Source organism: Lentinus tigrinus, assembly GCF_003813185.1.
Source record: "Lentinus tigrinus ALCF2SS1-7 unplaced genomic scaffold L226scaffold_4, whole genome shotgun sequence".
NCBI lineage: Eukaryota > Fungi > Basidiomycota > Agaricomycetes > Polyporales > Polyporaceae > Lentinus > Lentinus tigrinus.
The window spans coordinates 495,987-507,893 of NW_027137913.1; the positions used below are offsets into that span (position 1 = coordinate 495,987).

The 11,907-nt window shown below is 56.2% G+C and overlaps 3 protein-coding genes across 3 annotated transcripts; all 3 read right to left on the minus strand.

The window, feature by feature from the left end:
• Window positions 1–3,985: 3,985 nt before the first annotated feature.
• L226DRAFT_567220 (uncharacterized protein) lies at window positions 3,986–4,468 on the minus strand (the record flags this gene model as incomplete). Its single annotated transcript, XM_067683996.1, has 1 exon — window positions 3,986–4,468. One exon carries the CDS (start codon window positions 4,466–4,468, stop codon window positions 3,986–3,988), a length of 483 nt encoding a protein of 160 aa, XP_067539595.1.
• Window positions 4,469–5,090: 622 nt separating this feature from the next.
• L226DRAFT_520096 (uncharacterized protein) lies at window positions 5,091–9,373 on the minus strand (the record flags this gene model as incomplete). Its single annotated transcript, XM_067678608.1, has 17 exons — window positions 5,091–5,256; window positions 5,302–5,339; window positions 5,397–5,507; window positions 5,567–5,635; window positions 5,688–5,725; window positions 5,821–5,856; window positions 5,999–6,056; window positions 6,174–6,301; window positions 6,682–7,003; window positions 7,177–7,229; window positions 7,285–7,400; window positions 7,503–7,562; window positions 7,688–7,945; window positions 8,054–8,139; window positions 8,416–8,497; window positions 8,740–8,842; window positions 8,893–9,373. The coding sequence occupies 17 exons, from the start codon at window positions 9,371–9,373 to the stop codon at window positions 5,091–5,093; spliced, it is 2,205 nt and encodes a 734-aa protein (XP_067539596.1).
• Window positions 9,374–9,913: 540 nt separating this feature from the next.
• L226DRAFT_520097 (uncharacterized protein) lies at window positions 9,914–11,402 on the minus strand (the record flags this gene model as incomplete). The annotated part of the gene is made up of 6 exons (XM_067678609.1): window positions 9,914–9,982; window positions 10,214–10,248; window positions 10,324–10,342; window positions 10,485–11,090; window positions 11,228–11,256; window positions 11,384–11,402. The coding sequence occupies 6 exons, from the start codon at window positions 11,400–11,402 to the stop codon at window positions 9,914–9,916; spliced, it is 777 nt and encodes a 258-aa protein (XP_067539597.1).
• Between the last annotated feature and the right edge of the window lie 505 nt (window positions 11,403–11,907).

An 11,907-nucleotide genomic window follows, 5' to 3' on the forward strand; every position in this document is an offset into this window, starting at 1 on the left:
ATTCTTGATGGTGTCGCGATGATCTTAAGGTTCTGTAGAGCGGTTCCGGAGACAGGAATGATACGCGAAGTGAAGGTTATCGTCGCCGAGAACAATCCCATGGAAGTGATTCTCAGCTTCTACTCCAGTAAGTGCCGATTGCGTTCGCTAGAGGCTGGAGACTGCTGATATCTGGTGGAATCGTATACAGCTTGCTTGATGAACGTCATCAGTTTCAATAAAGCGTACTGTCTCTTCCCTAGAGCCACTCTCGAGATGGGACAGACGCTTGTGACGTCCTCACCAAGCGGGCTACCAAGACGCTACCGACAAGGCACCGAACAGCACTTGAGCTCCGGACATACTCTCCTACACCACATTCCCCACGACGAGCTGCATGTCATCTCCCCCGCTGCATATCCTCTTGGTTGGAGATGGGTTCATGACGGTTGCAGCTGGGTGCTTCCTTTGTCCATCGACGGTGTCGAATCGCGGGCACGTCGCACCACCCTTGCTCACCCTTTGTTCGAAGATCCTGTGACAATATGCAACTGGCAAGTGCGATACAGCCATTCGAAGGGGGCTTCGGTGCACTTCGGAGTTATGCGGTCGGAACACCTCAAATATAAATACCTCTCAGCGGATCCGGACTTGACGAGCTTCATTGCCAGAAGCTTGGCTCACACAACCTCACAGTTTGCTCAGGGGGAAGGTGGGACACGACGAGCTTAGTACGTTGCGTCTATTATCCCCCTGTCTTTCTCTAGAACTGAATTGTTGACAGTGTTGATGGGGACCTACCTGACCTATGTCAGCAATATATCTCTCACTTGCTGAGACGCATGAGTGCATGCGTCGAGAGGAATCAAACGCGGCAGGACTGAGGGGAGGGTGGACTATAGGGCGTTGGCGATGAGGAGAAGGCAGCAGGCAGCAGAGATAAGAAATCACTTCAATGTTATATTGTTACAGGGATTGACCTACTACATCATGATCTGATTGACATGGACGATTCGCACTAGTGTGAGTCACTACTAACGTCCACGACACTACGTCCACGAGAATAGCTTAGCGAGGTTGGCGTTCCGCATGTCAAACAACTGTCAGAGGATGGTCTCTTACCGGCGTCCCAACCACCGCAATGTCATGAACAGTACATCGCGGTTCGGCAAATCAACGACCCCTCGAACCGGGGAGTATATACGCGTTAAGTCACTGTAAGCGGAAAACCCCTCTGAGCCTTACTTACTACCCGCCAGCCTCGAGGCCTTTACCAATATATATGCAGGCAGTCCGAGTCGATTTCGTTCAAGCTTATCCGGAAGTTTCCGGCACTGACGCTGGGTGCGCAGATGCTACGGCCGATCGCCCGCATCTACTCACAGACCACTCTCTAGGCCGTGTATTTTGCAACGGCTGCATACGCTCGCATCTCAAGTACTCTACTCGGTTTACAAGCTCATCCAGCTGTTCCTACATAGGTGGGTTGCTACTCGTCGGAATCCGGTATTATGCGACTGACCTGTGGACAGCTGCCTGCTTCGAGGCAACCTGCACGCTATGAATGCTACCCAGACCCAGGACGGCTTCCCACCTCGTAGGGCGGTTGCGCCAGTCCTGCGCACCACCCCAGTCCCCGTGATGCCGCCGTCTTGTCGCGGTGTCGCCGCCGCCCTCTTCCTTCATGGGCACGCCTCTTCTCTTCGTCGTAGGGATCCTGCGCCCTCGCTCTCCCGCGGGACCGGCTCATCTGTCGTTCCTGGCGACACTTGATTGTCTCGCACGAGTGCACGCATCGTACGGGATGGAGTCACGGCGGCTCGAATGGTGCGCGTTCCCGTCAGAGATGGACCTGGACCTTCTAGCATCCTCGCAGGGCCGACGCTGCCTCATTTGCCTGGACCACCTACGGCTACCGTCGAGTACCAGCCATTCATGGTCCATCCTCTCGAACATTCCCATCCCCGTGCTCCCGGACCCGGAGCTCTCACAGGGTTGGAGACCGCGCAATATCATCCCTTCGCTGATCCTCGCCTCCTAGGGACCCATCAATCGTGTCGTTACCTCAGGTCAGTGTCGACATCGAATTCGCATCTCACCGGGCAACGCACTGCCCGGCCCGAGAATATGAATTGCGTATGGGCTGGAGCTTCTGGCGGTCCAACCTGCGAGGCCGGTTTGATTGGACTGTGACACTCCATGTTCGCAGCGCGCACGGTCGGGAGCTGCCGGCGGCTCGGATTTTTCCGCATGTAACCCATATATTCATACTCTCCCAAATCGTAGCCTCTCTCCATCATCGCACGCGGTGATTGATGAGACAAATGCTTAGGTGAGCACAAGCGTGGAGCCCCAGCACTAGCAACTATTTCAGCATCTGACTTCTGCATGTTCACTCAATAGTCAGACGTCAGTCACTCATGATCTCTCGCAAGTTTCACGTTTGAAGTCTGTCTTTGGGCTCACCGATGTCGAAGTGCACTGTCCGGAGATGGATAGCTTGGAACGCACCGAATGGTATGTCTCATATGTGTCTTACTGGCGTTACCGGGGCTAAGCACCTAGGTGTAGTTCGCTGGCACTGGCATTGCCTGCTGCCCCAGGCGAATGGCCGAGCTTCCTGAACCACGTCCAGCAGAAATGGTCGCGCAACCTGGAATTCATGAGAATATATGTTTCTCACCTGCGGCGACTTCAACGGTCGATCTTCAAGGTGAGGAGAGACCTCTCGTTGAAAGAGGTAAGTGTCATTGCTCAGGCTCATATAAGCCTGGAACGTGTGCGGTCTAACCCCATCCCAGGCTGAAGCTATCGTACATGAAGCGCAGTGGGACAAGGTCCTAAGCGGTGCGACACACGATCTGCAAGAACTGTGTGTTGCATTTTGGGACCAGCTACAGTATAAAGAACTGGAATGGTGTGAGTACCGTCTGAAATTGTGCCGGGGTCGACATTTGACTTCCCTCTGACATGGAATCGGATCAAAAGTCAGCGATATCAAAGAAGTCAATACAGAAGCGAAGAGGACCACAGAGGCGCGACGGATCTCCAAAACAATGTCTGTGCCTCTGGAGTGCGTCTTATCACCACAGCAGATGGACAAACTGATTCGGACCTTGATCATCGCGCTTGAGCTATTAGAACTGAACATGGCCTTAGCAAGACCGTTGCTTGCAATCTCTACGGCACCCGAGTCAGCACCATCACTCGAAGAACAGTGTCCCACAGGTCGGTTGAGGCCCGAGAGCAGGTACCTCGGAGCATGCATTGGGCTTCATGACAGCGTTGTGGACGCAGGTCAACGAAACATGTTAGCTACTATGATAGCTATCCTTGCGTTAGTCGCAGTGTATATCTCTTTTACGGTGATATAGCCTGCCCAGCAACGAGGGAGGGCGCGCCTGTGGCAGACGTGTGGGACGGAGGAGAGCGACATGCGAGTCGCTTTGGACTGAGGGAGTATCTCAGGTGCCGAGAGAGTGGAGAGAGCGGCGCAAGAGATGGTGAAGGTGGGCTGGAAAGGGCCGGGAATCGCAGGCCGGTGCCGACGGTATGCGCGCACCAAGCGGGGAGGACGAGCAAGTAAGAACGCGGTCTAACAGTGACATGCGGTGATGGACCTACACTCGCTGTGAGTGAGATCCGAAGGTGCGATGGTCCGTCCAGGCGTGCACGAGGGGAGTCGGGCAGGAGAGAGTGTGCGTGTGTGTGTGTGGATGGGCGATGGATGGGAGAGGGAAGGGAGAGGGATGTCGATCGCGATGTAGATGCTTGTACGTTGGATAGCGCGTAATAGACTGCTTTGGCAGTCACTCGAGAGCCTGTAACGTCGAATACGAGGGACGAGAGTCGATAACGAGCGAAAGCGAGAGGCTGCGAATGGAATACGAAGGAGTCGAAGTCGAAGTCGAGGTCGGAACTGAGGTCGAAGATTAAGCACTGCGCGTCGATGGGGAGGGGAAAAACCCGTTCCATTCACGAGCCTAGCTAGGCAATATATCGTAGATTACGCTGGAGAGTGACGTGGACGTTTTGCTTGAAGGAGGAGAGGGTGTGGAAAGAGCTGGAAGTACGAGTCATAGAGGTGTAACGAAGGGGCGAAAATAGATACGAAGTCGAAGGATGGAGGAATGGAGTGAGGACGCGGTATTGCGTCGAGTGCAGCCTGACGCAGTGGAGCACCGGTCTCGAGCTGATCCGTAGCGTCGTTGGGTTGCACTGCGGCGTCAAATGGGTCGTCGGAGACGATGCAGACGGCTTTCCGAGGCTCTTGGCTGACGTCGAGGGCGACGTGTCGCTTCCTGACTTGCTGCTGGCTGGCTCTGGAGCTTTCGCCATCCTTCCTGCTTGTCTCGGACTTGTTCTGGTCGACGACACATGCGCAAGACGTCGGGAGTGATGCGGAGGAGTGAGGACGTCGGAGGGTGTGGTCGCGGTCGTAGGACGCGTCGGAGGCGGTGGTACGCGCGCAGCGGCGTGCGCTACCCATCAGCGGACGTGAACTGACCGCAACTATAAGAGGATCTTGTCTATTTGGAGAGCGCTGCTTGTGCATAAACGGAAAGAGGACACAGCTGCGATTGGGATTTGGTCGGCGAGAGTGTCCAGGGTGACCCGAGCTGCGTACTCGGCCCGCACATCCCACAACCACATCCTACCGAGCCCATACTCTGCGCGCGCTGTGTGACTATAACTGTCAGCGTCGAGACTTCAACACGAAAATAGTACATAAGTGGCTCGTGTACACGTACACTATGTTTTTATGGTCATTTCTACTTGAACACCCCCAAAGTGCGCCGAGTCCGACGTACCGATCTACCGACCGACCTAATGAGCGACGGATCAACTGAACGCGTGTACTCACCAACGTCTCAGACCGACCATCCTGACAGACCAATGTGGTCAGACCTACTGTCCGTGGTGGCTGACCGACTGGAGAGCCCAACCCCCTGTACTCCCCGACTTGCCTGAGTGATGTGCAGCCCCGGCTTACCTGTGTGTGAATGATATATCAGTCAGGTTCAAGTCGGTCTGTGAATGTTCAATGCAAGATGTCAGGTATACACCGTCCCGTCAATGGTACAATACATGATACAATCGATATCGTTGAATCACTCCGCCTGGGCCTCCGCCCCGCGGTCCCCCGCGACGCCGTCGGCGTCGCCACCAGCGTCGCCCTCAGCGTCGCGAGCGACCGCGGGAGGGGCAGGCTGGCGGGCAACGAAGCTCTTCTTGTCCCAGCCGTACGCGCGACTCAACATGGAACAGAGACTGCACCTATATTTAGTAATACACAGGCACAGAGAGGCGCCGGGCACCTACCGGTCCTGTTGTTTGGGCGTGAGTTTGCCGTCGTGGGGCTGGCGGTGATACTCTGCGAGTCAGCGTCGTGTACCAACAGAACGCCTGAGACTCACCTCATGGCGGCGCAGGGCCAACTGGGATTCTTGGTCCTGGAGGGGTCCAAACTTGCGCGCGGCGCCTCCACGGCCGGCCGGGCCGTATTCGAATCCGACGGAGCCCATAGCCTAGTCCAGTTAACTCAAGGTTAGGAAGGCGCCATGGGAGGCGAAGATCCTATACATACGCAGGTAAACTCGTGCCAAGTTAGGGCGCAACGCGCCCCGCGGTGAGACTTGAAGATAGACTCGAACACCTGCGGGTGCCCATGAGTCCTGGCAACTCTGCTCGGCGACACACACACTTACATAGAGATGCTTTGGGGGGACTTCAACGATCATAGTGGCTGCGTTGAGGAGGGAATAACGCGGAGGATGTGGAATGAGAGGGAGATGAGGGACTTCGGGTGCACTGGAGCCGTTTATAGCGCCCGCCACTCACCGCAGCTGGGGTCGCCGCGCTCGTGCGGGATTGCACCTGTTCGAGTCAATAATTCGCTGTACCTCGGATAGGGAATCAAAAGCACTGATCTTTGCTCAATTAATGGGGAGAGAGAGCCATGATTTTACTGGTTTGCATTGCGAAGCGACGGCGAGTGAGAAAATAGAGTCCAGCTCACCGATTTTTGTCTCCGCCCGTGCCACCAAAGTAACCATAGACGAATAAAAGAACGTTGACTACGTAGGGGGCAGTACAGAATGTGGAAATGAAGTGCCTAGAGAGCGATGCTGCATGTCTGGACCATAGCACATACTAGGAGAACAAACTCGGACATGCAACCATGTCGAACTGACAAGGTTGTCGCGCCTTGACTGGCGAGTGGTGAGGTCCAGGATGGGCATGAAGATGTAGTGCTTGATCACGTACTTGAAGAGGATGCCGTTCTTCAGTCGTAGACATGTGCGGAAGAAGCGGAATGCGGCTACCAGAACGAAATCGCAGAGTAAGCAATAGCACGAAACACGTAGTAAGAGAAGCGGCGTACCTGTAGAAGTAGTCGAGGAACTTCTCGACGCCCCGGTCATCCTTCCCGCGTTGCTGCAATAGCTTGAGACCAATCTTTTACTGCTCCCCGGTGAATTGGTGCACAGGCGAGGGCCATCGATGTCACACTCACCTGATAGACCTCGTGGTTCGACAACATCTCAAGCGACAGCCTCAACGCCTCCCCAAGAAGACTCTGCATCCATGGCTACAGAATGAGACTACTCTGCACGACAATACGGTGACTCTTATTAGGAGCTGCCGCAACAGCGCGAGCACAGTCCCCTTACACTTGGGTCTATTGGCGTTCAAACGTACCCAACACCTTCTGGAGGCAGTTGCAGACGTCAAGGGGTGCCATCGTAGTCTCTACGGAGGTAACGATCATTTGACCGCCCTCCTCGTCGTCCCCCGAGTGCGAGAGACCCAACTGCACGGCAAAGGCAATAGCTGGATCGACCAGTGTCCGGAACGGAGCCATGCGGGCAGGAAGCTGAACGTTCTTGCTCATGATACATAGCGGCTGCACGAGGAAGACCACTTCTCGACGTGATGTGATTTCCTCCTGCGACAGCGACCTGTCCAAAGACGATGAGTTCGCTCCGTTTGGAAGCGCTGCGCCATTGACCTTGGCGCGCGTCTGGTCCACATCCATCTAATCCGCATCCTTTGTATTCCCTCCTGCACCTCCGCTGTATCCTGAGTGCGTCGTCGGGAGCCGAAGAAGCGCGATCTCTCGGAGGGAAGGTTGGGTCATTCTGGATATGTGGATGAGTTCAGGACGTTGAAGGGTGAGTGGGGAATGGCACGTACTTGCACGACGTCTTTGAGGAACTGCAGTGGGTAAGTAAGTATGGTGAATCTTCCTCTGGATGGCGTCGTCGCGAATAGGGATAGGTTGGTGGATGTGGGCGGTCTCACGGAGAAAGTCGGGGTAGTTGGCCTTGTAGTTGGGGAATTCCGGATCGTCCGCACGAATCCAGCGACACAATCGAAGTAGGGTAGGTACACGGATATTCGAGGATGTCAACGACGCCCTGTAAGATGTCATCATCGAGGATGTGCTCGTAGAGGCTGTGTTCAGCGGTAGCGCAGTTTGAATTAGTTACACAGGCAAAGGGATGGTAGCTGGGACTTACGGATAGTCTGCATACAGCCGAACAGCGCATGTAAGTCTGCTAGTCTTCAAGATCCTCTGCCTGATGAAACACGTCAATCGAGGCCGTGATGTAATCCTACGGAGGGATCCACCGAGGGTTGGGAGGGACCGGTTCAGTGGAGGCGGCTTAGTACCAGGGCGTGCGACTAGTGGCTTCATACGTACCTCGTTAATGTACTCGCACACACGCTGCTTGACGACGGCTGTTGGTGCGTTGATCGACTGGAGTGACTGCCATTGAGCCCGTAGACGTGGACGCGCTTGAGATGCTGACCGTTGTCCTCTGTCCACTGCTGCGTGCGCAGTCCTGCCAGTCCGCCCCACGGTGCTTGACACCTTGAAAGCGCCGCGTAGGACGATGCCGGGACAACGGGGCCACACGATGTTTGTGTTTTGTGTGATCGATCTCCCGATTCGACCTCCCTGAGCAAGCTTACAAGTACACATGAGCACGCAAGCACGCAAAACTGGGATGAACGTGGTGTATACTATTACACTGATATGCGAATGTACTATGTTGGCAATGCATACCTACTCGCCATCAGAGCTGGGAGGGACACGACGAGGAGCAGGAGCACGGAGACGCGGAGGACGTGTAGAACCCACCCCAACAGCCTCTGACACACGACGGAGCATGGTCTCCATGCGTGCAGAGGATAGCGCTGTGGCCTCATGCGCGTCTGCGGTGCGTTCTTGGGCACGGGCCAAGCGGTCAAGGGCGCGTGAGAGACGGTCCAGCGCGCTGGACACTGACGATTCGTCGCTGCCAGCCACAGCGTGGTGAGAGGGTCCGTGTGCGGGAGCGGCGGCGTGTGTGCGCGAGGAGGCCGAACGGGTGGCATGTGTCATATGGCCACGCTGCCGACGAGCGGAGCGACGGCTGACCACGGTACCTTGGGCGTGCAGCGATTGAAGGAGAGCCCGGTCAACCGTTGGTCGTACTTCATCAAACAAATGTGCTGTAATAAGGACGGCCTGTAAATAATAAAGTTTGGAACGCAGTGAGGTAAAACTCACAGCACATTACCTGCCAATCGCACCCGGAGGTGCTAGTGAGAAGGCAAGGCTCACATTTCCACGACTGACCCTGCGTTTGGATGCACGGTTTACCGGCGCGGAGGCAGGGCGTGCATGGGCCGGAGCGAACGAATGGAACGGCTTCGAGGCGACTTGAAGCATACGCGTGATGGCGGAGGCCGGCCGGCCATTGGACGTACAACAGTTGATCGACAGAGATGCCGCGAGACTGGGCTTGACGAATGGCGTAAAAGTCGATGGTGCGGCATTGTCGCAGCGGGTCATTCGATGGAAGTATGGAGACTGTATAAACTTGTTGGACACACACTCAACAAACGAGGATGCACACTTACGCGAGTTGGTAATCCACTCGCAGTCACCGTGTCCGGACTGCAGACATCTCCTGCAAGCCAGGCCAGGCCCGTTGCTCTGTTCGCAGAGGGACGCTTCTTGGCGGCAAGGCGAGCAGGGCGATGCACGGGCTTGGGCGAGCAGAATCCGGACATGCTCGCCGGGAAGCGCGAATTCGAGGCCGATGGGTAGGACGATCTGGGCGGGGGTGAAAAGCGCGTTCGCGGGGACAGAGGCATAGCGTTGTTCCGTTGGTGTTGGGGCGTGGGCAGCCGCAGTCCGAAGACGGGGCGGAGTGGGGATCGGAGGCGGGCTGAAGGACAAGGAGCGACGGCGATGTGTGTGTGAGGGGATGGGGGAGGAGTGTTGGTGGGAGCTAGGATCGAGCTCGTCGAGCTCGGGCTCCGGCGGAGACGATTGGGGAGCAGAGAGGACCGCGAAGGTAGGTGGAGAGGAGGGTGATGGCGGGGGAGAGCGCGTCATGGCGCGTAGGAGAGTGGAGGGGATTCAGTGCGAGAGATGGACTTTAATGGAGGGCACACACCTTGGTGACGGAGAGGCAGCGACAACGGCGGGCCATCCACTTGAGGCGACGTGGGCGAGGAAGGGCTACCGCAGCACGACCTTGGTCGAGTCAAAAGAGGTCGCGGTGTCCAGGCGGGTGGTTCGGTGAAGGGGTTCCAGTCAGGTAGGTCGGTCGGCCGATCAGCGAGTCGGTCGGTGAAGTGCAATGGAGTGAGGTCCTTCGGGAATTGACGTTACGCCAGTCGGGTTGGGTAGTCCGGTCGAGGGTAGGGGAGGAATGGACGGTTCGGTTGAACACCAAGTTCACCTAACCTACGACGACCAGCGGACTTAGGAGTCGTGCTGATCGTCATAAAGACGGGGTTGGAGAGGAGTAGGAGAGGGTTGAGGGGACGGTGGATGATGGCGGGAGGTGCGTCGCGATCGTGAGTTGGCACTAAACAAAAATGAGCCGAATAGCCGAGATTTGATGGTCTTAGGCGATTATCTGGATAGACGTCAGAGATAAATATCGCTATCGGGGTGATAGACGCCGGCCGAGCCCACTCGCCATATTCTGGAGGAACGCTGCATAACAAATTATGGCATCAGCCCCATGCATATGGAGAACCGGCGAGCGATTTACCGCACTGAAACAACTATCTTGCAGGTGAGCGACGGACTAGTACTTCAATTCAACATTAACCTACTTCTTGATCTTCAAGTAACCTGCTCGCGAGTCGGCCGCGCAATGTTCACGTACTCGTCTAGATTTCTGGTTGATATTCGGAGCGGAACATGAAGTGCCAAGACGCGTACCTTCTCTGCAGTGCGCTCGAAGGAGCCCTTGAGCGCTACCCAGGTAGAGATTCGGTACACTACTTAGCCCGAACCGGATATAGTATCGAACAGGCTGGATGTGCACGTACCTCGAGCGACGATCTCGAACTGTGTGCGCCGTTGAGACGTCGGAGGTCCCGAATCCAAGTGCCGAGGGATGTCAGTGAGGTGCCGAATTCGTGACACGTAGCGATAAACTCTAGGTCGGCTGCCTCGGTGATACGCATACGTTTTTGGAACATCGAGATACCTCATAGTCGACCAAGAACGACATAGCATTCGCATCGGTGTCCCGCGCGTCCACCTCGTCGACCGGCACATTCGAGCCCAGGATGAGCGTTTCCTGCGGCGACAGAGGCGAGAACGCGAGGATGCGCCGGAGGCATTGAAACAGGGTGTTGTCGCGGCTGTGCAGGCATGCCAGGCGGACGTCGTCGATGGTGGCAGTCGACAGCGGCGCAGCATACGCCAGCATCGCGTGGAGGTAGGTAATGTCCTTCGTGTTGGGGGAAACATTGGCGCGGTTGACGACGGCCGAATAGTGCGGGGTGGGCACAGCGGTCAAGCGCTCCTGGAGGTGGGAGGTCGCTTGCATTCGTCCACGCAGCAGGATCGCGAGTACACAATCTGGGTCATCTCCTCTGACGAGTCCTTGTACCAGATTGACGAGTGTCTTCCGCACCTCTTGTGCTGCCTCGGACGCAGTCCGCGCGGAAGGACTCAAACACAGGCTCAGTAGCCCGGTTGGGTAGATATGCCCGCAGGTTCGACGGACCGGGGATGCCGAGGTAGTTGATATGGGATTGTGAGGGGAAAGCAAGAGAAGGTCTGCGGAGCGCATCGACTCCGAGCTTGCCTTCTCATCTCGTGAAAGGGAAAGGGAGAGCAAGTCTAGATCATCATAGGAAGGCCGCGTCGTGCATCGTTGACCTGTTGGAAGCCTACTTGCAATCACTGTCTGGCCATTGGCGACTGCAGGAGGGGAATACTCACAGGGACGGTCGCGGTCATCGACGCGATGACTATGATATATACAATGCAGGCTGCGAGCCGCCTGAACATACGGAACAGCCACACATAGACAGGTGAGGAGGAGTCGATATGTTCCAATCAGCGGGGTGGTACTGCAAAGACCATCAAGTTACTCACCTTGATGGAGATAGGACATCGCTGACAAAGTCGAATCGAGAACCACGCTGACGAGTAACAGACGTGTTGGAGTGCGCACATGTATGGAGCCAGCTCGCGATCTGCGCGGCCGGTGGGTTTCGATCCTAGAGACGTGTTACTGGCGTATCTGCAGCGTATCCTGACGTTGGCAGTTGCAGAGAGGAGGGGACGGTGCTGCGTTGTCGACATTGGCAATCTCGTCGGATCGGGGCGAGCCTTTGTCTGATGTCAATGGGATACATGCGTGCATGTGAACAAGGACACGTGTGTTCTGCACTTGACCTTCCTGTGTCGCGGACGAGGGCAAATTTGCTCCAGAGGCAGTGGTGGCCTGGGCGAGGGCGAGATGAAGGCCTCGCACGTGGGTGGACAGTTGATATTGCGGATGGTCTCCAGCGGAGGAAACTTCACAGAGACAGCGCATGCGCATGCGACGACGAGATCGGCAGCCAGTGAGCCCAACCGCTAGAACGTGTGCACGGTTGATCACTGTGGGCGGATGG